General features: G+C 49.7%; 2 protein-coding genes, 1 long non-coding RNA gene and 1 pseudogene across 3 annotated transcripts in view; all 4 read right to left on the reverse strand.

The window, feature by feature from the left end:
* Positions 1-7,354, reverse strand: part of LOC132669703 (uncharacterized) — a 46,141-nt gene extending 38,787 nt beyond the window's left edge. Inside the window, exons 1-2 of the long non-coding RNA XR_009606214.3 lie at positions 7,239-7,354; positions 4,803-4,861 (exon numbers count right to left, since the gene is read on the reverse strand). This is a non-coding gene — a long non-coding RNA (uncharacterized LOC132669703). The remainder of the gene's footprint in view (positions 1-4,802; positions 4,862-7,238) is intronic.
* Positions 7,355-14,091: 6,737 nt separating this feature from the next.
* LOC132669710 (thyrotropin-releasing hormone receptor-like) lies at positions 14,092-20,460 on the reverse strand. Its single transcript, XM_078444025.2, has 2 exons — positions 20,401-20,460; positions 14,092-14,637 (listed from the first exon to the last, which is right to left on the reverse strand). The coding sequence occupies exons 1-2, from the start codon at positions 20,407-20,409 to the stop codon at positions 14,323-14,325; spliced, it is 324 nt and encodes a 107-aa protein (XP_078300151.2). The 5' UTR covers positions 20,410-20,460; the 3' UTR covers positions 14,092-14,322.
* LOC144615869 (thyrotropin-releasing hormone receptor-like) lies at positions 16,423-17,336 on the reverse strand. The gene has a single exon (XM_078444023.2). The coding sequence runs from the start codon at positions 17,334-17,336 to the stop codon at positions 16,911-16,913; it is 426 nt and encodes a 141-aa protein (XP_078300149.1). The 3' UTR covers positions 16,423-16,910.
* LOC144615868 (thyrotropin-releasing hormone receptor pseudogene) lies at positions 17,340-17,816 on the reverse strand (annotated as a pseudogene).
* Positions 20,461-26,281: the final 5,821 nt, after the last annotated feature.

Consider the following 26,281-nt stretch of genomic DNA (forward strand, 5'->3'; position numbering starts at 1 on the left):
GTTTTGTTGCTTGTTCATAATCTATTTTCGCTGGATGAATAAAAAGCCTATTTTTAATGGAGCCAGCTCTCTAAAGATGTAAACTTTTGTAGGGAGATGATCCAACCTGAATCTAAGCATAACTAAGGGGGCAGGGGAGGGGAAAGCCTTCTCTTTGGAATTAGAACTATCAAAAAAGAAGACACTTTGCCAATGGACCATGAAAAAGGAAAAGCTGATCGTGATTTAAATTTGTTTTTTTTAGTGTTGATTCACTTTTGGGAGACTGAGAGATCATGAGCAGGGGAGGGGCAGAGAGAGAGGGAGACCCAGAATTCGAAGCAGGCTCCAGGCTCTGAACTGTCAGCACAGAGCCCAAAACAGGGCTTGAACTCACGGACTGTGAGATCACGACCTGAGCTGAAGTCGGATGCTTAACAGACTGAGCCACCCGGGCACCCAAGCTGATCATGATTTGAAGGCTAAAAGGCTAAGAGTGGACATAAATCTAAAGGTTGATGGTTGGGGTGTAATGGCTTCTCCCTCTAGTCAAAGCAGATATAACTCTGGAACATCCAGCCTCCCGGAGTAGTCACACACTGCTTCGATGTATCTAGAGAATCAAAAGAGATGGACGAATGGCAACAGTTCTAGTTAGATTCAGGACGCAGAGTATCTATTACTTGCCCTGTAATTTGAAGTAAGTTGTTTTCCTGTATGCTTTAATGAATAAATACTAAGTCTTCTAGTTATGTGCTAACACGGGTGTATGATGCTGAATCCATTCGGGCCTTGGGTCAGAGATCTAATTATACTTCCCTGAATCGGTTCCCGTCATTACTGGTAGCAACTTCTCGCTGTTCAGCCAGCTGGGACAGGTGTGGCCTAACAAGTCTGTTTAACGACTGGCCTCGATCCACAGAAAGTGACCAGAAGACCGCATCCTGTTTCTTCTTTGTTATTCCCATGTCTTTCTGCTTTCCTAGATGTTACAGTGGCTGGCACAGAGCTAAATTGTGTAATCCCCAGACGTGGCCCCTCCTCGTCTTATTCCTTATGTGTTTATCTCTAAGAAAATTGTGTGTGTGTGCATATATATATATATGTGTGTGTATATATATATGCACACACACGTGTGTATATGTATGTGTGATATATATATATATGGCTTACCTTTATAAATAAGACCCCTTGTAGTTTTATAGATTAAGTTATATATAAGCTGAAGATACAACTGAAATAAGATTTTTTTGTTTTTTGCTCTTACAACTGAAATAAGTTTTTGAAATGAGTACAGAATCAGGGCACCTGGGTGGTTCAGTCCATTAAGCGTCCAACTCTTGACTTTTGGCTCAGGGCGTGATCTTATGGTTGTGCCATTGAGCCCCATGTCAGGCTCCACGCCCAGTGTGGTCCCATGACCCCCTTCCAGAGTTTGATGAGTTTATTAGAGCAGCTCACAAAACCCAGGAAAAGTGTCCTTGCTGTTCACCAGTAGATTATTGCGTTTCTCGGTCTCCTCCCTCTGCCCCTCCCCTGCTCACTTGTTTTCTCCCTCTCTTAAAAAAAAAAAAATCATCCACACTTATCAATACAACTATAGAAATGGAAATGGTTATTGGGATAAAGAGAAAAAAATTTGTGCAGTGGACTCCTTACTCCTAAACTTGGTTCTCAAAATTCTAGGTTAGAGTTAAAATTAAACGAACTATTTCACGTGCTTCAAATCCATTAACCTTTCCAACATGGCTCCTATCAGGATCAAACTGCTAATTCTAAAGTCTATAAGAAAAGAAAGAGGGGCGCCTGGGTGGCTCAGTCGATTAAGCGTCCGACTTCAGCTCAGGTCACGATCTCGCAGTTTGTGAGTTCGAGCCCTGCGTCGGGCTCTGGGCTGATGGCTCAGAGCCTGGAGCCTGCTTCCGATTCTGTGTCTCCCTCTCTCTCTCTGCCCCTCCCCCGTTCATGCTCTGTCTCTCTCTGTCCCAAAAATAAATAAACGTTAAAAAAAAAAATTAAAAAAAAAAAAAAAGAAAGAAGCTTTAATAGAACAGAACATCTTCTGAAAAGTCTTGTCCTCCAAATTTGCCATCACTAAGCTCAACAGAAATTTCGATCTCAACAAAAATTCTCATGTACTTTTTGAGATCTGCCATGTCTCCTGGGGGCTATCACTAATTAGAAGCCATAATTCCTCAATTACAAGAAAAAGAAAAAAGTCCTCATGCAAAAGTTAGGCTATTCAAGACATTATAAAATGTCAGCACAAATTTTTGTTTTCTGCTTATTTCCAATTGAATTTTAATATTAAAATCACCTAAGATGTTTACATTGTTTCACTGGAGTTGTTGGTGTGATAAGTAATGGAGAGCAAAGTTATAAATGCTTATTTATTTTTTTGAAGTTTATCTATTTTGGGAGCGAGAGAAAGCACAAGTGGGGAGGGGCAGAGAGGGGAGAGCAAGATTCCCAAGCAGGTTCCACACTGGCAGCGCAGAGCCTGAGGCAGGGCTCGAACTCACGAACTGTGAGATCATGACCTGAGCTGAAGTCAGACGCTTAGCCAACTGAGCCATCCAGGTGTCCCTAAAGGCTTCTATTTAAACTTGAAATGTCATCTGAATACTAACCTAGGGTATACAACTAAATTTTTTTTTTGCTTTTAATCACGAAATTCTTATTTACTTTGTTTTCGTTGTCACACATCTGAAGATATAATCTAACAGGATGTTTGTGGGCTGAGCTGAACTCTTAACCTCCATGTGCAGAGACACTCTGTCCTCCTGTGTTTCTCCTTTACTCTCACGCAACGACCACACTAGCTGTGCTGGGCTGGGTGGGGGGGGCGGGTTTCCCACACCAAGCAATTCTGTGACCTGGGCCAGGTATCCTGCAGTGTAACTCAATTCTGATCCTATGTACTTGGAGACAGTGTCACACCCCACAGGTTAAGGGTTCGGTCCCACAAGACTGCCCAACCCCCCCACGCCAATCATGAGACCAGGTTGTCATCTGTGTTGACCCTTCAGCTACAAATCAGAGGGTCTATGATCCCCTTCTCGAGTTTGATGAATTTGTTAGAGCAGCTCACAAAACCCAGGGCAAGTGTCCTTGCTGTTCACCAGTTTATTATAAAAAGACATAAAGGGTAAGGACGAACATCTTACCGGAAGAGATGTGTGGGACCTGCTATGCCAAGGGGCACAGGGCTTCCATGTCTGTCCTGGGGCCGCCACTCTCCCAGCATCGCCATCCTGGAAGGTCTCCGAAGCCCGTGCTATTGGCATTTTTGTTACAGAGGCTTCATCGTGTAGGCACGATGGATCATGAACTCCACGTTTAGCCCCTCTCCCCTCTCTGGAGAATGGGGGTGGGCTGAAAATTTCAAGCTTCTAATCGTGGCTTGGTCCTTCTGGTGACTGTCTCCCATCCAGGAGCCCACCAAGAGTCACCCCGTTACAAGAAAAGACACCACGGTCAGTGATGAAACTCTAAGGGGTTTAGGAGCTCTGTGCCACGAACCAGGAGCAGAAATCGATATATGTATTTTCTATGATCTCACACCCTGCTACCTGCAAATGTGACCTTATTTAGAAATAGGACCTTTGCAGATAAAATCAAGATGAGGTCAAAATCCAATCGATGAGGTCCTTATGAGTCAACACAATATAACTGCTGTTGGATGAACGTTTTCCCTGTATTAAAGATTGAGTTATCGGGGCACCTGGGCGGCTCAGTTGGTCGAGTGTCCAAGTCTTGATCTTGGCTCAGGTCATCTCCTGGTTCGTGGGATCGAGTCACGAGTCAGGCTCTGCACTGACCGTGCAGAGCCTGCTGGGGATTCTCTCTCCCTCTCTGTCTGCCCCTCCCCCACGCATTCTCTTTCTCTCCCAAAATAAAATTTTTTAAATATTAAAAAATAATAAAGATCACATTATCTCTGAAGACAATTCAACTTCCGTAGAATGCAAAGTGGGAGTAAGTGCACAGCATACAATAATCAGCTGTACACATATAAGCAATGTTGGATATTTGCATGAAATCAGTGGCTCTTAGATGATTTTTAGGGAGGGGTCTAAAATAATTTAGAAATTACCAAGCTAGATTATATTATAATCTATATTATCGACTGTCAGAGGCAACAGATTCAATAAAGCATGGACTGGAAAACACCCGCTGGGTGTGAAAATATTTGGGCTACTGCCAACTTTGACCAGATCCGTGGGAGTGGTGGGAACAGATACAAGACTACATGAAGCGAGTTGAAATGAGACTGTCAAGTGAGGACGTTTTATACACAGAACAGAACACTGCATTGTTCCCTCTAAGCCTGTTTCAAAGATAAAGCTGAAAGAAATAGTTATAGGGCACTATTCGGGGAACATGCAATCCATTATTCTAGTTTTTATCCCTGGATAAAAACTAGATCACAGGGAATCATCTGCATGGTGTCTATTCAGATGACAATGAATCGGTCCCCTCTAATAATGGAGAACGAAAGTCACAGAAAACCCACTGCCTTGGCAAGACTCTCCTCTGTGTCAGTTATTCAGAGACCATCTAAGAAAATGACAAGAAAGCCATTCAAATAGCCAGTGTAAAACCTAGCTCATATTATCTGGGCCTTTCTGGTACAACTTGAGTAAGTCCATAGGAACATATGATTTCTGTATATTTATGCCAGCCTTTCCGGTGGTGATCTGATACTTTTCTCTGATGCTTTATTTTACATGTTTCTACTATTTCATCTGCATGTACAAATTACTATCAGCCTCCTCGAAATCCACTGTAAAATGTGGGAAGTAAAGCCCTAAACAACTTACCTGGGATTTGTTCATTTTCGGATGCTCTTGAGAAAGGGCCAAGAGTGGTGATACCAGAGCTGGGTAAGGAAGAATGAGGAATGGAATCGTGAGAGGTCTGGGTAACTCAGCGGCTTAGGATTACTTATCAAGAGAGTGGTCCTTTGACCAATCTGGCGCCTGATTATCCACCTGTCCATTTACTTAAAAAAAATTTTTTTTTTTACTGTTTATTTATTTTTGAGAGAGAAAGACAGAGTGTGAGTGGGTGAGGGAGAGGGAGACACAGAATTCGAAGCAGGCTCCAGGCTCTGAGCTGTCAGCACAGACATGGACGCGGGGCTCAAACTCACAAACCGTGAGGTAAGACCTGAGCTGAAGTCAGATGCTTAACCCACGAAGCCACCCAAACGCCCCTCCACTTGCCTGTTTATAATTCTGAAATGATCACAGAGAACTTTTCTTACCGAGTGAATATAAACCGTTGGTTTTTTATGGAATTACCATCAATTTAAGCCTTTGAAAAAATCAAAAAGAACCTGTGTGCAATAACTGGAACAATAAAATTTAGGATATACAAAGTTTGGAACACTTTTCCAGCATTAAAAATACTAGGATTACAATACTTATTGGCACAGGAAATGTTGAAATGATGTCATTTACCTATTTTCCTAATATTTTTTAGCCGCTTGAGGGCAGAGAATCCAGAAGCTCAGAAAGGAGAGCAAGTGTTTTCAGATGTTTGCCTTTTTGTCTGGCCTCTCTTACATGAAGTTTCACAAGAGGAGCTTTTGCTGAGAAACTTGCTTTAACCTAAAGGTGGGAGACGATAGAGCCCTGACCTGGAAATCGAGACATTGATTCAGTTCTTGGCTGTTACCAGCCAACTGTGTAGCTGGATATTTACTTTCTGAGTTCTAATTATAAGATAAGGCAGAGTGGGGTGCCTGGGCGGCTCAGTCATTTGAGCATCTGGCTCTTGATTTCGGCTCGGGTCAGGATCTCACGGTTTCGTGAGTTCAAGCCCCACATGGGCTCTGCGCTGATGGCGTGGAGCCTGCTTGGGATTCTCCCCATTTCTCTGCCCCTGCCCCACCTGCATTCTCTGTATCTCTCAAAGTAAATAAATAAATAAGCGTAAAAAAAAATAAGGCAAAGTTACAGAGTTTTAGAAACCTTCTCTTTACCTCCACTGCGATTCTATAAGGGGGCCATTCAATGAATCCCAAGGGTGGTGGTAAATATGGTCTGAGCAGCTCAGAATAAACAGAGAGCGGAGGGTACAGGGAATGACACATATGTGCTTGGGAAGTGATGAGAAACCATTTCCTTGGCTATAGCTGGTCCCTATTCCTTCCTTTTCCTCAACCCATAGCCCCCAAATCCTTCAGGAAAGTGTCTTTTCGTATTAGATTCTCATCCTGCCCATTCAATTGCAGCTCCCATCGTTCTTTTGAAAGTTGAACTGAAGTTTTGCTGAGCTACAATTACGGTGTTATCGCCCAGACTTTGCTCACACCAGAGGGGAAAATTCTGGCCAGTAACTTGAGCACGTTCCTTTCCAGGATTCTTCTGCCTCCACACTGAAACTCTAGGGAGAGGTTTCAGTTCAGGAATATGTTCTTCCCGTCGTGATTTCTGTTCCCGAGGCCTGCTGCTTCCTACTTCACTGGCCTGGTTTTGTTTCAGCCTGGGCCTTGGAGCCACATTTCCAGCAGCTGGAACTTACACTTGGGAGTCCCAAGGGTCAAGTGCCTGGTGGGCCGGACCTGTGTCCATTTTACAGGTGAGGAAACAGGATTGGTCTAAATAACACGCCCAGGGATGCGATGCTGTTTTGTGACAGGACCTGACCTGAACCCAAACATCAGGCTCTTAAAATCTTATGCAATGCTGCCAACATCTCCGCCCGCACCCTCTAGTCCTTCCTCACTGAACTCTCGTCCAGTCAATTCTGCACCCTGGCCATTCCCTTCAACCGTACCTCGCATCTTTATCCCAACAGATCGTTAGTGTAAAACAACTAACCTAACAATAACAGTTAGGTTATTTATTTCTCATAATGATTATGTGTTCCCTTCCCTGCTGCCCTCTAGCCCGACAGCCTGCAAAGCCAAGGGCATCAGAGAAACTTCTGGAATCAGGCTTTAGTCACTTGGATGCACAAAACTTCCACCCTCACAGAGCACCTTCTTCAGGCAAAGAAGGGCTGCAGGGAGCGCCCACCCTGAGGCCTGCGGGTCAGGGGCTCAGCCCGGCTCTCGCCGCCCGTCTCCTGGACCACTGGAAACCCGCTTCGGGGCCTCCCTGCCGAGGGAGGCGGGGGGGGGGGGGGGGGGGCGGGGGGGAAGGGCGCGTCCCCCCTCGTCGGACCGAGGTCAGCCCCGCCCCTCCTTCTCTGCGACCCCCGTGGGTCCGGAGGCCCCCGCCACCCCTTCCCGCAGCTCCCCGGTGCACCTGCTTCGCTTCCACTTCGCACCAAGTACAGCGAACAGCAGAACCCGAGCAGCTCAGAGCCGGCACGACCCGCCCCCGGAAGGACCTAGAGAACCGGAAGGAGCGCCCAGGTAGAGCACCAGGATCTGTACATGCGCAGAAGAAGCCTCCGGGCGGCCCTTCCCAGGCTTACCTAAGGGGCGATTGTCGGCTTCCGAACTACAGTCCCCATAAGGCACCGCGGCCCCGCCCCGCGCGCGCCCCCCCCTCCACCCTCCCCCTCTGAAGGATTTCTCCAGGAAGGTCGACTTTGATTACCGGGCTTGGCTGATCGCTTATTAACTATTAATACAAGGAGAAAAGTTGCTTATTAACTTCGTCGAAGACTATAGCTGAGAAGCGAAGATTACAGCCTCGGAAATGTCCACCCAAACGTGAATGATTCCAAAATCTTTATCTTCCTCCTAAACTTTTCTTCTTCTTTAAGCCGTTTATCTCATTCTTTCTACTGTTTTTCCCACTGAGCATCAGAAAAAACACACGGGAATGACCCTACGAACATTCTAAATGTGATAACTTCTTTATAGGGGAGCAATCAGAAGAATGTAGCCGTACAGTGAAGCCTTCACCTACTTTGGTGGATCCATACAAATATTTTGAATGTGTGAAAGCGTGGTAGAATTCAAACATCTATCCAGGAATTCACGCTGAAAGAAAATCTATGGGAGTGTAGAATAATAATAATAATAATAATAATAATAATAATAATGAAAAGTATGGTATACTCTTAAATACAACAGTAGGCAAACAAATATAAAAAGCATAACTTTATCTTTTACATATACACTTTTGGATAAAGATATGCACATTTAAGTAGGTATTAACTTAGATAACATTTAGAAAGATATGCTCCCGGGGCGCCTGGGTGGCTCAGTCGGTTAAGCCTCCGACTTCAGCTCAGGTCACGATCTCACGGTCCGTGAGTTCCAGCCCCGCATCGGGCTCTGGGCTGATGGCTCAGAGCCTGGAGCCTGCTTCCGATTCTGTGTTTCCCTCTCTCTCTGCCCCTCCCCTGTTCATGCTCTGTCTCTCTCTGTCTCAAAAATAAATAAATGTTAAAAAAAAAAAATTTAAAAAAAAGATATGCTCCCAAATTAACACTGGTAATCCACAGGAGATGAGATTATTTAGGAGGAAGAGGGACTTTCCCTTGTGCATCTACATAATTTTTCTATGCAGAAGTAAAATGGATGATATTTCTTTTTTTTTTTTTTAACATTTTTTATTTATTTTTGGGACAGAGAGAGACAGAGCATGAACGGGGGAGGGGCAGAGAGAGAGGGAGACACAGAATCGGAAACAGGCTCCAGGCTCCGAGCCATCAGCCCAGAGCCTGACGCGGGGCTCGAACTCACAGACCGCGAGATCGTGACCTGGCTGAAGTCGGACGCTTAACCGACTGCGCCACCCAGGCGCCCCTGATATTTCCATTCTATGTATGAAAGATACACAAAATGAAAGAGAAATATCAAGGCATCCTTGGCCTATTAATTTGAATTTCAAATGTGTATCTCTGTGTAAAGAGAGAAAATAGAATAAACACACACACAAACTCTCATGGACATAAGTACTGGAAATGAAAATATTAAATGTTCATCACTTATAGGTACGGGTTTATAGGGAATTTTTTAAATTCTTATTTATTTAATGTGTATTTATTTTCGAGAGAGCGAGAGAGCAGGGGAAGGGTAGAGAGAGCGGGGGACACAGGATCTGAGCTGTCAGCGCAGAGCCTGAAACAGGGCTTGAACTCACGAGCTGCGAGATCATGACCTGAGCCAAAGTCAGATGCTCAACCGACCGAGCCACCCGGGCGCCCCGGGAAATTTTATTTTTGATGTTAAGGGACTTTCTTTCCAAAAATTTCCTTAATGTCTCAGTAACTTCTGTCTGTCCTCAAGCCATTCTTTCTGCCATCTCACCATCTGTATTAGTGTGCAGATGTGTGTAGTTTACACACTCCATTAGAGTGTGTAAAAAGGTGTCACCACAGGGTGGCTTAAACAACAGAAATTCATCGTCTCATGGTTCTGGAGGCGGGAAGTGTGAAATCGAGGTGTGGGCAGGGGTGGTTTGTGCTGAGCGCTGTGAGGGAGATCTGTTCCTTGCCCTTCTCCTCGCTTTGTGTAGCCTCAGGCGTCCCTTGTCTTGTAGGTGGGATTCTTCCGTGTTTTCATATGATCTACCCCCTGCACGCGTCTGTCTCCAAATTCTCCCGCCCCCTTTTCTGTAAGGATACAGTTATATTAGGTTAAGGTTCACCCAAATGACCTCATCTTCACTTGATGCTCTGCAAAGACCCTATTTCCAAATAAGGTCATACTGACAGATACTGGGGGTAAACTTCAACATCCTTTTGGGGGATAGAATGACCATCCAGCAATTTTCCTGATAGCTGTAGTAGAATGAAATGAAATATGGCCTCATATTTATTTTGATATGCGTATGGGCATCTCTCCTCAGAGGTATTTGGGCAATACAACGTAAGTAGGTCTTGGAAGGGTAGAAAGCCACGCACTGAATCTCCAGCAGAGTTAGTGGATCTCGGGCCGATGCTGGCATATAGGTGGTGCTCCAGCTATCAAACGTTTGCTGAGTGCATGGTTTCCAAAAGAGAGAAGATACTGCAAGAAGGAAGAGGAAAATAGGGAAAGTGATGAGAGGGGATATGGTCTGAGTTCTATAGCTTGCTGGGTCCCCAACTCTGGGGCTCAGTCTGGCCAGCACAACACTCAGGGACTGGTCTCTAGAGCATCTGAGTTAGTCAGTGAGTCTAGGGGGAGGAAGAGACAGGTAGGGGAGTGGAGCCAAGGGATCAGGAGGGAAGCTGAGAGATTGGGAGGGTAGAGAAAGGGAGAGGAGAGAAAGCCAGAAAGTGGGAGGGAGGGAGGGAGGCTGGGAAAGAGGAAGAAAAGACATCAAAAGGGAGGCCTGCAAAGCAGATATTGGATAATGCTGTTTCCTCGAAGGCCACCAGGTGACAGTATTTGCAAGGACCAGCTGTCATTGACTACCAGGATGACAGGCTCCTTACTGATGTTAACCTAGTCAACTCATCTGTGGCTGATATCTGTTGGTGTTTTTGGTTCCTCCTCACATCCATGCTGCCTTTTTCTGATAACATCAGTTCAATTTTGCTCGGGGGAACTACCACACTTCTGTTAAGGTCTGCCATATATATATATATATATATATATATATATATATATATATATATGCTTGCATAGGCACACTGCACAACTCCAGAGGATTCATCCATTTATTTATTTAAAAAATCTTTAATGTTTATTATTTTTGAGAGGGGGAGGGGAGGGGCAGAAAGAGACACACACACAGAATACAAAGCAGGCTCCAGGCTCTGAGCTGTCAGCACAGAGCCTGACACAGGGCTCAAACTCACGACCCGTGAGATCATGACCGGAACTGAAGTCGGACACTTAACTGACTGAGCCACCCAGGCGCCCTGGATTCATCCATTTACATTGCTGAGTGGTACCTTCTGGAATTGAGCAGTGCCAGACCTATACAACTGTCAATGGCAGTCACTGAATTGTGGTCTAGTAAGTTGCCCATCCTACTCCTGGCCTAGGCGGAACGGAGTCATTCTGATATGGATGCCTTGAAGCAACTGCCCATTAATTCCTATTATGTAGGTCTCTAGAGTTAACCTAGTTCTGGTTCTTTCCAACTCCCACAAATTCCTTTTTAATGCAGTTATTCAGAGATGCTCTCTGTTGCCAACAAAGAATCTCAAGAAGTTGCAATCTACACCTCAAACCTTCCTCAAACCGGAAGCCAAATCACAGCAAAGCGTCTTGAGTATTAAGATTCAGCTAGTCTTTATTCATTATCCATCATTTCTTCATCCAACAAATATTTCTGGATACCTGCTACGTGCCAGGCACTGTTCTAGGCTCAGAAGCAACAGTGAAAAAAACAGACATGGCCCCTGCCGTCATGGAATCTGTCTATTCAGAAACGGGTGAGGGAGACCACAATATTTATTAGCCACAGCTAGCTATAGCATTTCAAATAGCTGTATAATTCCGAATCGCGAGGAGCTTTGGGAGGGAAAAGGATGGAAGGCCATGTGGAAGGTAGTTTTAAGTAGATAGCATTTATTTTAGGCTCACTAAGGGCAAGCACTTTCTATGTCCCATAGCAATCACCAGAACAATACTGCAGATTAAATACTACTGGGGGCCTTATTTCACAGATGTGATCACCAAGCCTACATTAAGTAGAAATAGATATCATTAATAATGTATAAATATACATAGGATTTTCCCAGGGGCCTTCAAAACTAAAACTGGGGACGTCCTGGGCGAACGTGGACAAGGTGTCATTCTCCTCAGTAACTTGGCTAAGGTCACACTTCAGGGAGTGGTGGGGTGAATATTGACTCCAGCTCTAGTTTGACCCCGAAGCTCACGTACATAGTGACCACCCCGCGGGTGCCCTCGGATGTGCACAGTCCATGGAGAAACGGAGATGAGCAGGAGAGGCTGAAGGCAGGTCGGCGAGGAGGCTGGGGTCCAGGAAGAGATGGGAGTTGAGATGATCAGAAACTGACAACCATCAGTAACCGTTTGGATATGAAGGGAGGAAGGGGGCAGAAGTGGGTTGACTCCAGGGTTTTGGCTCAGGAGTGGGGTGGAAACGATCCGGGTAGAAGAGGGTGATTCAGATTGGCTCTAGTGGGTATGCCATCCAGGTAGAAATGCTAGGACATGGTTGGAGAAGAATCTCGGAAGTAGGGAATCCCCTTGGCTTAGCTTGTCAGAGCCCAGAGAAGAGTTAGAGGTTAATGCCTCAGGATCAGTCAGGAAATCTGGTTGCAAGCAACAGACATTGACTCAGATCAGCAAAGAGGGGGACTTTTTAATGAGGGTGTCAGGAGGCTCATAGAACCAAGTCAGAATACGGTGAGAAATAGGGTAGGCTGAGTGGCAGGAATCAACTACCTCTGGTGGGGATGCCACTGCCACCACTGCCCCAGGCCTTGGCTGTCACGCTGCTGAGGCTGCCTCCACCGCCACTGAATAATGGACACCACTGTTACTGTTGCCACATTGTAAATAAAATGCTCTCCCCGCGCATTTGTATCAGTTGCTGAAGATTCCAATCCCGGGCATCTGATTAGCTGAACCCAAGTCACATGGCTCACGGCCACGTGCCAGGGGTGAAGAAAGCAAGTGTGTGGCTTTTGAGGTTTTCATAGTGGGAGCGAGTGCCCTGCTTCCTAAGCAAGATTTACACGTGGGTGACTTCCCATGTACAGAAAGGATGTTCAGAAGTCAAAGAACCAAAGCAAATGGATGCTAATAAAATGCCTAATACCGCTTCTGCGGCCGCCGTGTGCACCCATGCCGTCGTGTAGGGGATGTTCAAAGAAAAATCCTGCCAGGTACAGAGTCGTCCGAAAGTGGCTCCCAAAAGTTCTCGCGGGGTTGCCTGGGCACCGAGCCAGCTGGGTCAATGAGGAGGAGTACCTCCTTCTTAGCTCCCCTGAGACCAGGGGTCCTTTCCTCCGCAGGAGAGGCTGTACCTTCCCCAGTGTCCCCAAAAGCAGGTGCAGTCCCCAGACAACGGTGAACCACAGGCAACCTCAATCCCTTCTGCCTGGTGCCCAGTTTGTCCCTTCCCTTCATTGATGAGGCTGCTTTCACATGCTCGCCCACAAGAAGGGACAGTGATAGGTGCGGGGTCCTTCCCCCAGAACACAATCGCTTACACTGAGAGCCCAGTAAATCATTGTGCCCTCACTCATTCCTGTGGGGTAGCGGTAGGATGGGGGGGACCTGTGCATTTTCTTCTCTCCCTGACCCTCGACTTGAACTTTACTCCCTACACAGTAAATCTTGGCCCAACCTGTTCTATGAGATGTCTTTGAGTTTTTCCTGAGCCCGATGAGTGAGGACCCCAAAGGGACCACCTTACCCTAACAATGCTTTGCCAAGGTCCTAGAAACCCCCTGTCCTCCCTGCCCTAATTACCATATCTGCCCTATCTTCCTACCTGTCGATGCTATCTTCTTTGTGCTGCAACCTTTGGCACCCTAAACCCTTTCTAGAGGAAAAGCTTTCAAGAACTTCCCATCCACACCGAAGTTTCAGGGACTCAGTTAACTCCTCATGTGTGTATCTGGGGAACACAATCCTCAACAACTTCAAATAAGTACCCACGGTGGCTTGGTGGCACCTATAGAGAAAAAAATATAAGTAGATTTGGTGGGGGCAGGGGAGGGAACGTCCCATATTCCCTTAAATGAAGTCCTGGAGCCCCTGCCTGTGGTAAGGCTGGTTCTAGAAGTCCTTCCCTGTCCTCCTTCCCTGCACTACCAGGCTGGGTGGTCCTAGAAGCCTGGACCCAGGCCACAGACCAGAGGGCTCAGGCCCAGTTGAAATAAGACAGATGTCTCCAGCACCCACTTGGCTGCCTCCTTGGGCACATCAGCCAGGACTCCAGTGCCAGGATGGACATGTCCTTCCTCCCTCCCCATTAGACTGGGAGCTCCCGAGAGCAGGGGCCTTACTGGCATCCTCCCCGTAGTATCTGTAATGCCCAGCAGGCTGCCCTGTGTGGAGCAGGTCCCCGACAAAGTCACATGTCACCATTCAGAGGGAGGCAGTGTCTGGGGTTTATCCTTGGGTGGGGGAAGGCTCTCTGAATTTTCAGGAAGAGGGCCCACAGATTCCCAAGAGATCCCCGGTAATAGCTCCTACCCTACTCAGTCTCTGCAAATGTTGACCCACCCAGGCTGCCTCTAGGCCCTCGAGTGCCTTTGTGTAAATTATAAAAAGGTGCCTCCCACTTAGATTTGTCTATTTATTAAACTGGGAAATTGTTTTACTAAATATACAAATCTAGGCTGTGATGTGAACGGTGACCCCTAGGGTTGTAAAGTGCACAACCTGTGCACCTCTGCTAAACAGCCCTGGACGCCACTCCCTCCTCCACCGCTCCCTCCTCGGTAGAAATAAAGTAGTGGGCCTTGCCCTCAGGGGCCAGGATCCTGTCTGCACATCATGCTCCCTGGTTCCCTCTAAGAGCCCAGTCTGATCTGGGGACAGTCTTTGATGACACTGTAGTACACAGGGGTGGCCTCCTGGGGCGGGAGCTTGGGCCGGGCCAGCTGGCACTGAAATAGTCCCCGGAAGGCCTCCCGGAAGCGCTGGGACATAAGGGCATAGATGACGGGGTTGACTGCGCTGTTCAGGTAGATGCAAAGCCGGCAGAAGAGAAGGAAGCCAAGGTTGAGGTAGGGCGGGCTCAGGAAGGAATTCACCACCACCAGGGTGCGGTAGGGCAGCCACAGCAGAGCAAAAACCACCACCACCACAGCCAGCATCTTGGTGACCTGCCAGGTAGGACAGGAAAAAAAGGGACACATGGTTGCCAAGGGAGAATCCCAAGTTCCAGGCCTCTCCGCAGGGTTGCAAGAGGAGAAAGCCCAAAGAACAACCGGGCCTTTGCCAAACTGTGTCCTCGTGCCTCGCCCCCCGCCTCCCCACCACTTCAATTCCATTCCCAGCTGGGAAACTGCTGTGCACCCCTGCAGGCCCCGCTCGAGTCCTTTCTGCTGGGGAGCCACCACCCCAATCCACCCCCAAAGCCCTTGGATGGGCCAACATCTTCACTGGCAGCAGATTCATGAATCCACTGCTGTCATCACAGGTGAGGATTAGAGGAGTGAACCCAGGTAAGGAACACAGAATAGTGCCGGGAAGGCGATAAATGCCCTGTGGCTGACTGCTGCTGTGGACATAGCCTCTGTTCCTTCCGGTACAAGTGCATGGGGTTCAGAGCCAGGCACAGCTGGGCTTAAGCTTGCTTCTCAGAGCCCAGGAATGTAGTCCCCATAAGCGACCTCTCCAACGAGACCTGGCCCTGACTAAATCAGTAGACTTCAGGGCTGTGATAGTCCCCAGGAACCCAAAATCTCAGGAATTCCCTAGACAGTCTCGGCTCCTGGTTTTACCAGATTCAGATTTAATTCTACTCCATTTCAGGTTCATTTAGGTGATACACACTGGATGCCCGTGTGTGTGGGCTTTGGAGCCAGGCTGCCCGGGTTCAAATCTTGGTTCTAGCACTTACCAGTTCTGTACTCAGGGACTGCCCCTCTGTGGCTCAGTTTCCTCGTCTGTCAAACAGTCTATACACCTTGGAGTTGTTACCAAAAACTCAATAGGCTAAGTTGTGTGAAGTGCCTGGCACATAGCAAGTCCCCAATAATTGGGGATGTATATAGTAATAATATAGTTATTATTATCAGCAATAGTATTCCCCACCCTGTTCTCCTAGACATTCTGCTTTCATGGGAGGCACCTTCCCTCTTGTTGTCGTAGGTGGCATTCTGCAAGGGCTCTCTTGGGCATCCAAGGATGCTCAGTCCTTAAAGCCCACTGTCAAAAAAGACATTCATGTGCCAACAACAGGGTAATAACAGGTACCCTATATTGAACACTTACTAGGTGCCAGATTTGGAACATTCACTACTATAATTCTAATAATTTTACAGGGTTGAAAATCAAGGCTTAGAGAAGTTCAGTGACTTACCCAAGGCCACGCGGCAAGATGTTAACAAAGCTGGGGGCCAGAAAGAACCCACCCAGGTCTGGAGTACTATTTGTACCAGCAAAAGTTTCATCTAAAGCATAGGCCAGCGGGGAGCTTGAGCCCAGCCCTTTCAGGCTGAGCAGGAAAGTAGTAAATGGAGAAGTAGATGAGTGGGGGGAGGGAAGGAGGGGCGTCTGTCTGGAGCCTCAGGTCATGATGGGTCTACAGCCAGAGCTAAAGGTCCACACCAGTTTAGCCTGTGTCCTGCCCCCCTTTCCTCTAAAGACCACCGTGTTTGAGGTGGCTGTAAGAGCCCCCCACAGTGCACCCATCCCGGGGGGGGGAGGCAGGGAGAGGACATGGATGGTCCTCCAGGGCTCAGGAGTGGCTCAGCAGGGTGAGGTAGCCTCCCCCCTCCTCCTCAAGCCGAGGGTGTGGGCGGAAGGCTGAGGATTAAGACGAGTTGGGCTTGGGAGCCCTCCTTGAATACCCTTGGGAGGCCACACTGCTGGAGTATGGGTGGAGGACATAAGGAGCCTGGACACTTGGGTTCTCACCTCAGGTGCCTCCAGGTGTCATCTCACTCCCTTGTCCCCTCTGAGCCTGTTTCCTTATCTATAGCAATGGGTGTTAAGCCTCCCAAACAAGGGGTAATTTCAGGAATGATCACAGAACCAGGCACACAGCAGGTGCTCCATAAGTGCTGGGTCTCTGCTGACCTCACCCCAATCCATCCCCATCTGGTCTGTCTGGCTCCCCGAGGCCATCCAGGCGGCTCTGGTGTTAGCTGTGGCGTGGACTCGGGAAAGTCACTTCCCCTGTCTGAGTCTCCGTCTCCCCATCATCAGGAGAATTCCACCTTGGGGGCCAGCCACTGGCTGTGCACGTTGAATAATAGCCAGCACTGATTGAACATTTGCTTTGTGATGTGGCTTCAAATGGGCTCCAGGCTTCACATGGTTCATCCCATTTCTCGGGACACCCCAATGGGGTCGGCGCTGTCATCACCCCATATGACAGAAGAGGAAAGTGAGGCTCAGAAAGGAAGAAGTGAGAGCTTCAAAAGCAAGCCTAGTAAGTGGCACGGCAGGGGTTTATACTTGAGGAATTTGACTCCAAAAGGGCCCAAGCTCCCATCCATTCCATCTGCTGGCTCAGTCCGAGGGTTTCCAGGAAGACGGAGGTCCCCACCTGCTTCCGGGAGTTGAGGGCGCCTTTCTTGCCCCTGCAGGAGAAGCGCTGGTGGCCCGTGGGGCTGCCCTGGTGCGCAGAGCCCCAGTGCCCCGGGTGCGCAGGAGGCAGTGGCCGCGCGAAGAGGACGCGCGCTATGAGCACGTAGAACACGGTGGCCAGGCCCAGGGGCAGCGCATAGAAGAGCGCGAAGTCCAGGAAGTACACGGGCAGGTAGAGAGAGCGCGACACGCGGTAGCCGCACTGCACCTGCACGCCGTCGGCGTATGCGGTCTCGCGTGTGTCCACCAGGAAGAGCCAGAGCATGCACTAGGCGCTGGTGCCCAGCCACACCAAAGCCGCGATGCGCTTGGCCCGCGCCACGGGGCACAGAGTTTGGGCGCGCAGCGGGTGGCAGATGGCGAGGTAGCGCTCCACCGTGAACGCGGCGATGGAGCCCGTGGACGTGTTGATGCCCACGTACTGCAGGTAGGTGATGCCCAGGCAGCCTGCGTGGCCGAAGACCCAAACGCGGGCGGACGCCGCCTCGGCGACGGTGGGCACTCCGGCCGCCAGGAGCACCAGCAGGTCCGCCGCGGCCAGGCTCACCAAGTAACAGTTGGTGGGCGTGACCATGTGACGGCCCCGGAGTACCACCAGGACCACCATGGCGTTGCCGGCCACACCCATGGCGCACACGAGAGGCACCAGGGTCAAGGTCACCGCTTGTACAGCCGGCGGAGGCTGGGGCAAGGCGCCCAGGCTCGACGCGTTCGCGCGCTCAGGGTGCTCAGTGTGGTCCTCCATGCGCGCGGGTCCGCCCTGCACCCCGAAGGCAGTGGCGAGTTGGGGGGATCACCCCGGCTGCAACGGTGCCCTCCGGCGATCTGGAGGCGCTCTCCTAGCGGCAAGTTGGGGGTCCGGCAGCTGTCTCCGGCCCAACAGGTTTCTCAGCTCCGTGCAGGGTCTCACTGTCGCCGCTCAGGAAGCTGAGGACTCCGAGGAATCAGGAGCAGGAACGTGGAGCTAGGCGCGTGCCGCTCAGTTTCCAAGACGACTTTTAAGCCTGAACTGGCGCGATCTTCCCCGGGGTGAGGTTTGCTGCAGGGGCGCTTCGCAGACTAGCGTGGCGCTTCAGGAGGGCACTGGGCGCCCAGACGCCGCCTCCCACAGGACCGACTGCGGCAGCCCTCTCGGGTTCGCGGGTCTCAGGACTCCGATCTGGGGTGTCCCGTCAACGAGGCGCGGTGTGTGGTGTTGGGTCTCCGCCTCGCTGGACTTTCTCTTGGCTCGGCTTTCCGCCACCACCCCGCGTCGGCTCTCTCCACGGATACCGCTGGGATGATGCTGGTTGACCGAGCTCAGCACCCGTTCTTTCCCACCGGCTCCTGGCACCGCACCCCGGACACTTGGGGTCTGGGAGATGCAAGGTGCGGTGGGGGGTGGGGGGAGGAAGGATGCTTTAAGCACCCTGCTCCCGCGCCTTTGGCCTGGGCTTTCGCTCCCTCCCCTCTTTCTCTCCTCTACAGGGCAGCTCCACTGGGCACTGGGGGAGGAGTCGGCCACCCATTGGTTTCTGGACTCAATCCAGAAATCCTATCTTGCTCCGCCGGCAGAAACCTCAGCCCTGCTATTGACAAACGGCCAGCGGAGGCCCAGACCTGGGGGGGAGGGAAGGTATCTGCCCATCTAGACCTGGGTTGATCCCCTCTCCTCCTAAACTGCTTACTTTTCACTTTCTCCTGCTACCCTTTCCTAGTCTTTCTTCTTTTTTTAATGTTTTTTTTTTAATTTATTTTTGAAGGAGAGAGGGAGAGCATGAGCGAGGGAGGAACAGAGAGAGAAGGAGACACAGAATCCGAAGCAGGCTCCGGGCTCTGAGCTGTCAGCACAGAGGCCCCAAGTGGGGCTTGAACCCACAAACTGTGAGAGCATGACCTGAGCCGAAGCTGGACGCTTAACCGACTGAGCCACCCAGGCGTCCCCCTAGTCCTCCTTTCTTCCCCCCAGCAGAAGATCTGGAAATTCTTGGCGGGTGTGCCCCACCCTCACAAGGATCTCTCCCATCTCTAAGACTGTGCCACTCACAAGGCACAAAACAGTTAGGAATCCTTAGCTCTGTGTCCGCTGCAGAAAAGGCGCGTAATGGTAGTTGAATGAAAGAAAGAACTTGTTTCTTCCTGAAGGTGGAACCCACTAAGCTTCATGAAAGGGCTGCTTTCCAGGGAGTCTAGCTCGGTGCCCGCACAGAGCAGATGCCGTGGGATTGTCTGCTGCTTCCAACCCATCGGTTATGCTCTTTAAAAATGATTTCTTCATCTGGGAGGCTTACATGAGTGACAGAGGAAAAAAATCCATGCCAAGTGCTTAGCTGTGGCTCGACTGGGGCAGGGGGTGAATATATTAAGTGATGACAGTTATGTTAACATGTATCCTCCCCCCTGCCTTATGTATGACCCCGAACTCTCAGTCTACCGATCTGATAAATGGACAAGAAATGAATGATGGGGAGCTTGGCAGGACAGTATCTTGGGAGCACCAGCAAGACGTCCCCCACTGTCAGTCTTTATAAGGAATGATGCTAGGGTATATGAAGCTCCTACAACTGCCTGGTGATGCTCTGTGTGCTTTCCGCATAGTAATTCATTCTATAATCACAATATCCTATTGGGATGTTATTATTAGATCCCCACTTCGCAGACAAAGAAACTGAGGCTTAGAGAGGTTAAATGACTAACATAGGTTAGTAAGGGGGGGGGGGTCGCTGCTAGCATTTTAGCCCAGTGGTTTGGCTGTAGAATCTCCATTCTTATCCCTCCCCACCCCCCACCCCCCCCCCCAAACACACACACGCTCCACCCCTCGGCACTATACTCTTCTCTGGGATCTTCAGCAGTAACAATAGCAAAGCATCCTACTCAGGGTCAAACGTGGTGCTGTGTGTCTTATATTCATTATCTTTATTTCCCACACTGGCTACGCAGGCTTTATTAGTCCCATTTTATAGATGAGGACGTTGAGGTCCAGAGAGGAATGGTCTCCAATGTGATGCAGGCGGGGGCCAAGCAGGAAGCAGGACCCCACTCCCCTTGTCCCCACCCCAACCCCAGCGGTCCCTTACCCAGCTCTTTCCAGGGTACCAAGTGCCAGTGAAGCCCAGGGTTCCTCCTTCCCAGTCCAGAGAGTGGCAGTCCTCCCTGGCTGTGGTCCAGAGCAATCCTTTTAGCCCTATTAAATGCAAGTGGTTCCTTGGGCTTCTTGCCCTCTAAGTCTGCCAGCTCAGTTCTCTCTCCTGCCTAACTGAGCTGTTCAGTTGCTGGCAGCAAAGGGCAGTACCTGACAATGAACTAAGTACATCTCAAGCGGAACTCTTCATTTTCCCGCGCCCTACCTTGTCCATCTCCAGTCCTCTTCATCTCAGTAAAGGCATCTTAGTGACGGCGCCAGTCGCTGAAACCAAATATTCAGGAATTATTTCTCTCTCTCCCTCACTGCTGACATCCAATACGTAAGCAAATCCCTCGATTCTACCTCCAAAACACCCCTCACATTAATCCACCTTTCACCACCACGTCCTCTTCCAGCGCTTTCCTCCGTCTCTAACCTCTTGGTGGGACAACTGCCATTGTGGACCCATCCCAATTCCCATAGTGGACCTCCACTACGTTCTTGCCCCTCGCTCTACAGCCTCGTCATACAGAATCAAGTGATCTCTCAAAAATGTAAGCCATTCCCCTGCTTACACCCTTCAACGACATCCTTTTGCACTTAAAATGAGCCCAAACTCCTTCTGTGAGCCCTAGAGTGCCCTGCACGAAGCGACACCTCCCCACCTCTCCCTCTTACTCAGCCAGAGCCTCTATATTTCTATCCGGCTTATCAGGTGTGATGGTTGAATAGTGTCCCCCCAAAGGTCATGTCTACCCAGCACCCCAGAACGTGCCCTTATTTGGCAATCGGGTCTTTGCACATATAATTAGTTAAGATGAGGTCATCCTGGACCAGGGTGGTCCTAAATCCAATGTACGAGGTCTTCTTCGGGCACTACGGCTACAAGCCAAGGAAGTAGCTAGGAGAGCCAAGGAAAGATTCTTCCCTTGACCCTTCAGAGGGAGCATGGCCTCATTGACACCTAGACTGCAGACTTCCAGCCTCCAAAAACTGTGAGAGAATAAGCTTCTGTTACTTTAAGCCCCTCAGTCTGTGCTGATTTCTGACCGCAGCCGTGGAAAGCACCTTCCTGCCTTGGAGCCTCTGTACTTTGTACACGATTTCCTCAGCTCAGTGCCCAGCCCAGATGCCCCCAGTCGTGGGCATGTGGTTCCTAGGGTGGGAGCGAAGGTCATGCCAACCGATGGGGAAATAGAGGCTCCATTCACTCAGTCATTCAACAAATATTGCTATGGGCTTAGACACATTGTAGAGGTGTTTTGTTTTTTGTTTTTAGAAATAAGCTTTTAAAGTTTACTTATTTATGTGGGGATGGGGAGGGGCAGAGAAAGAAGGAGAGAGAGAATCCCAAGCAGGTTCTGTGCTGTCAGTTTGGAGCCCGAAGCAGGGCTCCATCTCACAAACTGTGAGATCATGACCCGAGTTGAGACCAAAAGTCAGACACTTAGCCAACTGAGCCACCCAGGGGCCCCCCATTGTAGAGGTCTTTCATAATGATCCAGATTGTTTGTCATTGCTTCCATGAGAGGTAGGGTTTATGTTCCCTTCCCTCGGATCTAGGTGGACTTGGGACTTCTTCAACAGATAGGGCATGACGTAAGCAGTGCTATGTGACTTTGAGAATAGGTCATAAAAAGCCACCGGCTTCCGCTTGATTCTCCTGAAACACTTGTTCCTGGATGCTTGCTCTTGGGATGCTCCTTCTCAGAACCCAGATGCTATGAGAGGTCCAAGCCACAGAAGCAGCCACCTATAGGTACTTTGGTCAACAGTCCAGATGGGACATCCCAGCTCAGACTTCAGACATGTCAGTGAAGCCCCCAGATTCCAGCCTCCGGCCCTTTGAGTCACTCCAGCTGAGGCCCAAGACATCACGGAGCGAAGACGAGCCATCCCCACTGTCCTGTTCAGATTCTTAACCCAATCCACGAGCATTATTACATGGGTTGTTGGTTTATGCCACTAAGTTCAGGGTGGTTGCTACATCGCAATAGATAGTAGCAGGACTCGTGTGAATCGGGCTATCGCCAATTTTCAGGAAGTAAAGACTATCGCCATGGGAAGGGAAACCCATTCAATAACTGAACACATGTTCACTGGTTTTGAGTTAGGGACTGATCTGGGTCACTGGGATGAATGGTCAGCTCTGGGAATTAGGCAGAGTGGGCACGACCGCTCCCATTTTGCAGATGGGGAAACTGAGGTGAAGTGGTGAAGCGAGACACAGAATGCAAAGCAGGCTCCAGGCTCTGAGCTGTCAGCACAGAGCCCGACGCGGGGCTCGGACCCACGAACCGTGAGATCATGACCGGAGCCGAAGTTGGATGCTTAACCGACTGAGCCACCCAGGCGCCCCACCGTAAGAGTTTTGAAGCTATTATGACAATGTGTGTTGGAGTGCCATGTCTAGTCTGCAGTGAGGCTTGGGTACAGGATTCAGGGAATGCGTCCCCAAGAAAGTGACACGTCAGCAGAGCCACTGGAAAGGTCATTCTGGCTCATCACCAACCCCATTCCAAACAATTAATGTAAGACACCAGTTTTCTTTTTCTCCCAGTACCCACACACAAAAAAATACATTTCATATAGCATCCCAGCACACACACACACACACACACACACACACACACACAGTGAAACAAGGTCTACAAAATTATGCTTATGCTTGCTATAGCAATGTATGCTGGTTTTTCCTAGTCTATTTCATTTTTTTTTTTTTTTTTTTTAAGAAATACTGGTTACAATCTGCTAATCTGGTTCCTGATCCACAGTTGGTGACCCACCATGTGAAAAACATCTCACCCAGTCTTCGTAATCCCAACCCTTCACCAGTGACTGGGCTGGAATGCACAAGTGGCTAATTCTAGTTAATGAGTCATGAATGGCTGCTGGTGGGGGCGCTTCTGGGAAGGTTGTAATCTTCTGTAACCAGTTCTAGAGGGAGGGGGAGGGAGAGAGGGAAAGAGACAGAGACGGAGAGAGACAGAGAGATCCTACAGACACGTGACCCTCAGTGCGTGCCTCCTTAAATTTCATGCTCTACGCTGCTTTCTCACCTCCTGTGCTTCCCACCTCGGGTGAAGGAAATGGGGAGCACCCATCCACGCCAGTGTCAGGGAAGAGCTCCCAGACGAGGTCTGCTCCAAGCACCTACAGAGGAAGCAGGCTGGGTGACGTTGCCCCCAGGTGCCTGGGAACCCCTGTGGCCGCCGCCCGCGGGGCACGCGTTGGCCGTGTGCACGGGCGCCCTCTGCCGCCAGATGGTGGCAGTGCTGTGACCAAGAGGAAACCCTTTTCCTGTCTCGGTTTTCGCTGCCTGAGGAAGCCCCCGCCTCGGGCCCGGGGTGGGTCTGTGGTCCTGCAGCTTCCCAGACTGCTTCCACCACCTTGGCTTCCTTCAGACGGCGAGTGAAGAGACAGGGGCCCGAAGAGGCGATGGGGTGTCTCAAAATCACCCCATGAGAGCTGAGATTTGCACGTGTCTCTGGCTGACTCAAAATAACATTGCCATGTTACAGAGATTATCGCCATTTGTCCTTCCCTTTTTGCCCGGAGTAGCATCTGGAGAATGCAAGTGGATAGACAGCCTCCCCCCCGACAGTCCTTGCCAGCCGAATTCAGGAAAGCTTCTGCTCTTTGAAAGCCAGAGGGGTCCCCTGGCTTCCCCTGCTCCGCAGTAGGGGACTGGGTTTTCCAAGGGTGCCGCAGGGAGGTGTCCCACTTACTCTTTTGCAAGAGTCAAGAGGCGGGGTCCATTTCTCCACTCCCTCTAGTCTGGGATTCTTTTGGTAGAAGCGATGCTGGCCGGTTCCAGAGCGGCTCCTAACTGGCCTGGCAGATGCTGCTTCTGGCCCCCCAGAGCCCCAATTTTCCGGTAAGATGTTCAAGGATGCTCTGTCCAGGACACCTAAGGAGCCCCGTGGCCCCAGACAATGAGTGCAGAGGCCATTGGAAATGGCCCCAGCCCCTGTCCCCCTCCACCTGCACCCATGCAAGAAACCATAAGCGAGAGGGCAGTTAACCCACAGGACTTTGTGAGCTAATGATAGATCTTTGTTTTAGGTCCCTAGCTTTGGGGGTAGTTTGCTTCACAGCCGTAAATAACCAAGAACACCTACCCTACAACAAGGTGGGTGTTAATTGAAGAGATTAGAGGTCAGGGACTCTGTCTCCCAGTGTAGAGATATTTTGATTTTGTTTTCCTTCCTCTTAATAATGGAGCCAGCAAGTTTCAGAGTGGGGATTGGAAGTCAGCGCTCGAACTCATTTCCAGGGTCACGTGGGCATTTCCAGGTGGGCAGTGAGAGGGAGCAGCAGGGGCCTTGAACTTCTCACCTGGAACCTTTCCCTCTTGGCTGCGCATCCCCAAAGCTGGGCCTGTGGCAACCAGCAGAGAGCTTCTGATGTTGCCAAGTTTCCAACCCTGAGACCCCAGGGCTCCCCACTGCTGGGGTCAAGGGAAATTAGCACTCCCCCTTCCTCAACTCTCCTCTTTGAAGTTTGGATTCTTCCCTGGGTAGGAGAAAGGTCAACATTAGCATTTATGACTCGGGGAAAATCCCATAATCCTCTCTGAACCTCAGGTTTCTTATCTGTAAAATGGGCATAATGATGACCCCTTTGCCTGCCTCAGAGAGCTTTTGGTATAGAAGGGGGGCTCTGGAAGCCAGACTACCTGTATTTAAATTCTGTCTCTGCAGCTTACTAGCTGTGTGACTTTGTGCAAAACACCGAACCTTTCTGAATGTGGTTTCTCCACCTCTAAAAGAAGGATAAGAATAATACCATCTATCTCATATACTTTTGTGAGGTTTAAATAAGGTTATGTACACCAAGCTTTTCACAGAGTTTGGGGCACATCTAACGGCATGTTAGAGCCCGCCCACGCCGACTCGCGAGAGCGGATTGTGGGCATCTCTGTGCACGCTCCCAGCACATCATAAGCACCCAACAGACTCTAGCTATTATTATCTGTACCGCTCTAATTTTTGTAAGGACGAGGATTCACGGATTAGTTGTGCAATTTAAAAAAAAAAACATGTGGGTGAGCCACTGCCTAAATAAGCCACGAGGCAGCTTTGTGGGAACGGAGCCGCGGTGAGGCAGGGTGTCGCGTGAGGCCAACGATGGCCCTCAGTGATGAGCACAACTCCCTTTGGGGAGTGGGTGGCATAATGGCAAGAGTGGGGCTCAGCTAACCCCGGTTGGTGACTCACAGCGCACGCTGGCTGTTTAAGTCCAAACACTTGCCTGGGGAACTCTTTCTCAACTGCTTTGTCCATTTCCCCTTTGGCCACAAATTTTGGTGCAACGCGGGCTGCCTCCAGGGCCTGACCATTCCCTGCTGCAAGCCCCAAATCTTCAGGAAAAGGAGCTGAGACCAGAGGGGGCGGCGCAGTCCCACCTCCAGATACCTGGTCGTTGAACTGATTTTTACCGAGTGCTTACTCTGCACCAGGCACTGCGTTAGGAACTGGAAATACCGTGGAGGACCAGACACATCGTGCGGTGTTTACAGTCTTGCGGGGCGACATGAAACACACGGCAAGGAACAAACAAGGAAGTAGCTAAATCTCTAAACGGATACGTAAGATAGTAAAGAATATCGATGAGGGTATTTATGGAGAAGAGGAAACAATTTGATATGATAGATCAGGGGTCAGCAAACCTTTTAGTTAAAGAGCCAGATAGTACATATTTCCGACTTTGTGAGCCATGCAGTCCCCATCTCGACTGCTCAAATCTGCCATCAGAGCAGAAGCAGCCAGAGACAGTACTCAAACTAATGGGTGTGGCAATGTTCCAATAAAATTCTGGTCACGAAACAAGGCAGCAGGCCAGAATTGGCTCACAGATGAGCAAGCGCCCACTCCTGTGATGGAGTGAAACTGGCTGGGATAAGGCAATATTAGGTAGAGTGGTCAGGGAGGGCTTTCCCGAGGAGGTGACGTTTGAGCCAATCCCCAAAGGATGCAAAGAAACGGTCCATGCCAAGACGTGAAGGAAGCGTGTTCCAGGATGTGGGAACAGCAAGGGCATTGCCCTGAGGTGCAAGCCAGCCTGGTGTGTCTGAGGAGCTGAAGTCCAGGCAGCCGGGGGGC

The sequence above is a fragment of the Panthera onca genome, chromosome A3 (assembly GCF_046562875.1).
Source record: "Panthera onca isolate mPanOnc1 chromosome A3, mPanOnc1 haplotype 2, whole genome shotgun sequence".
In the NCBI taxonomy this organism is placed as follows: Eukaryota; Metazoa; Chordata; class Mammalia; order Carnivora; family Felidae; genus Panthera; species Panthera onca.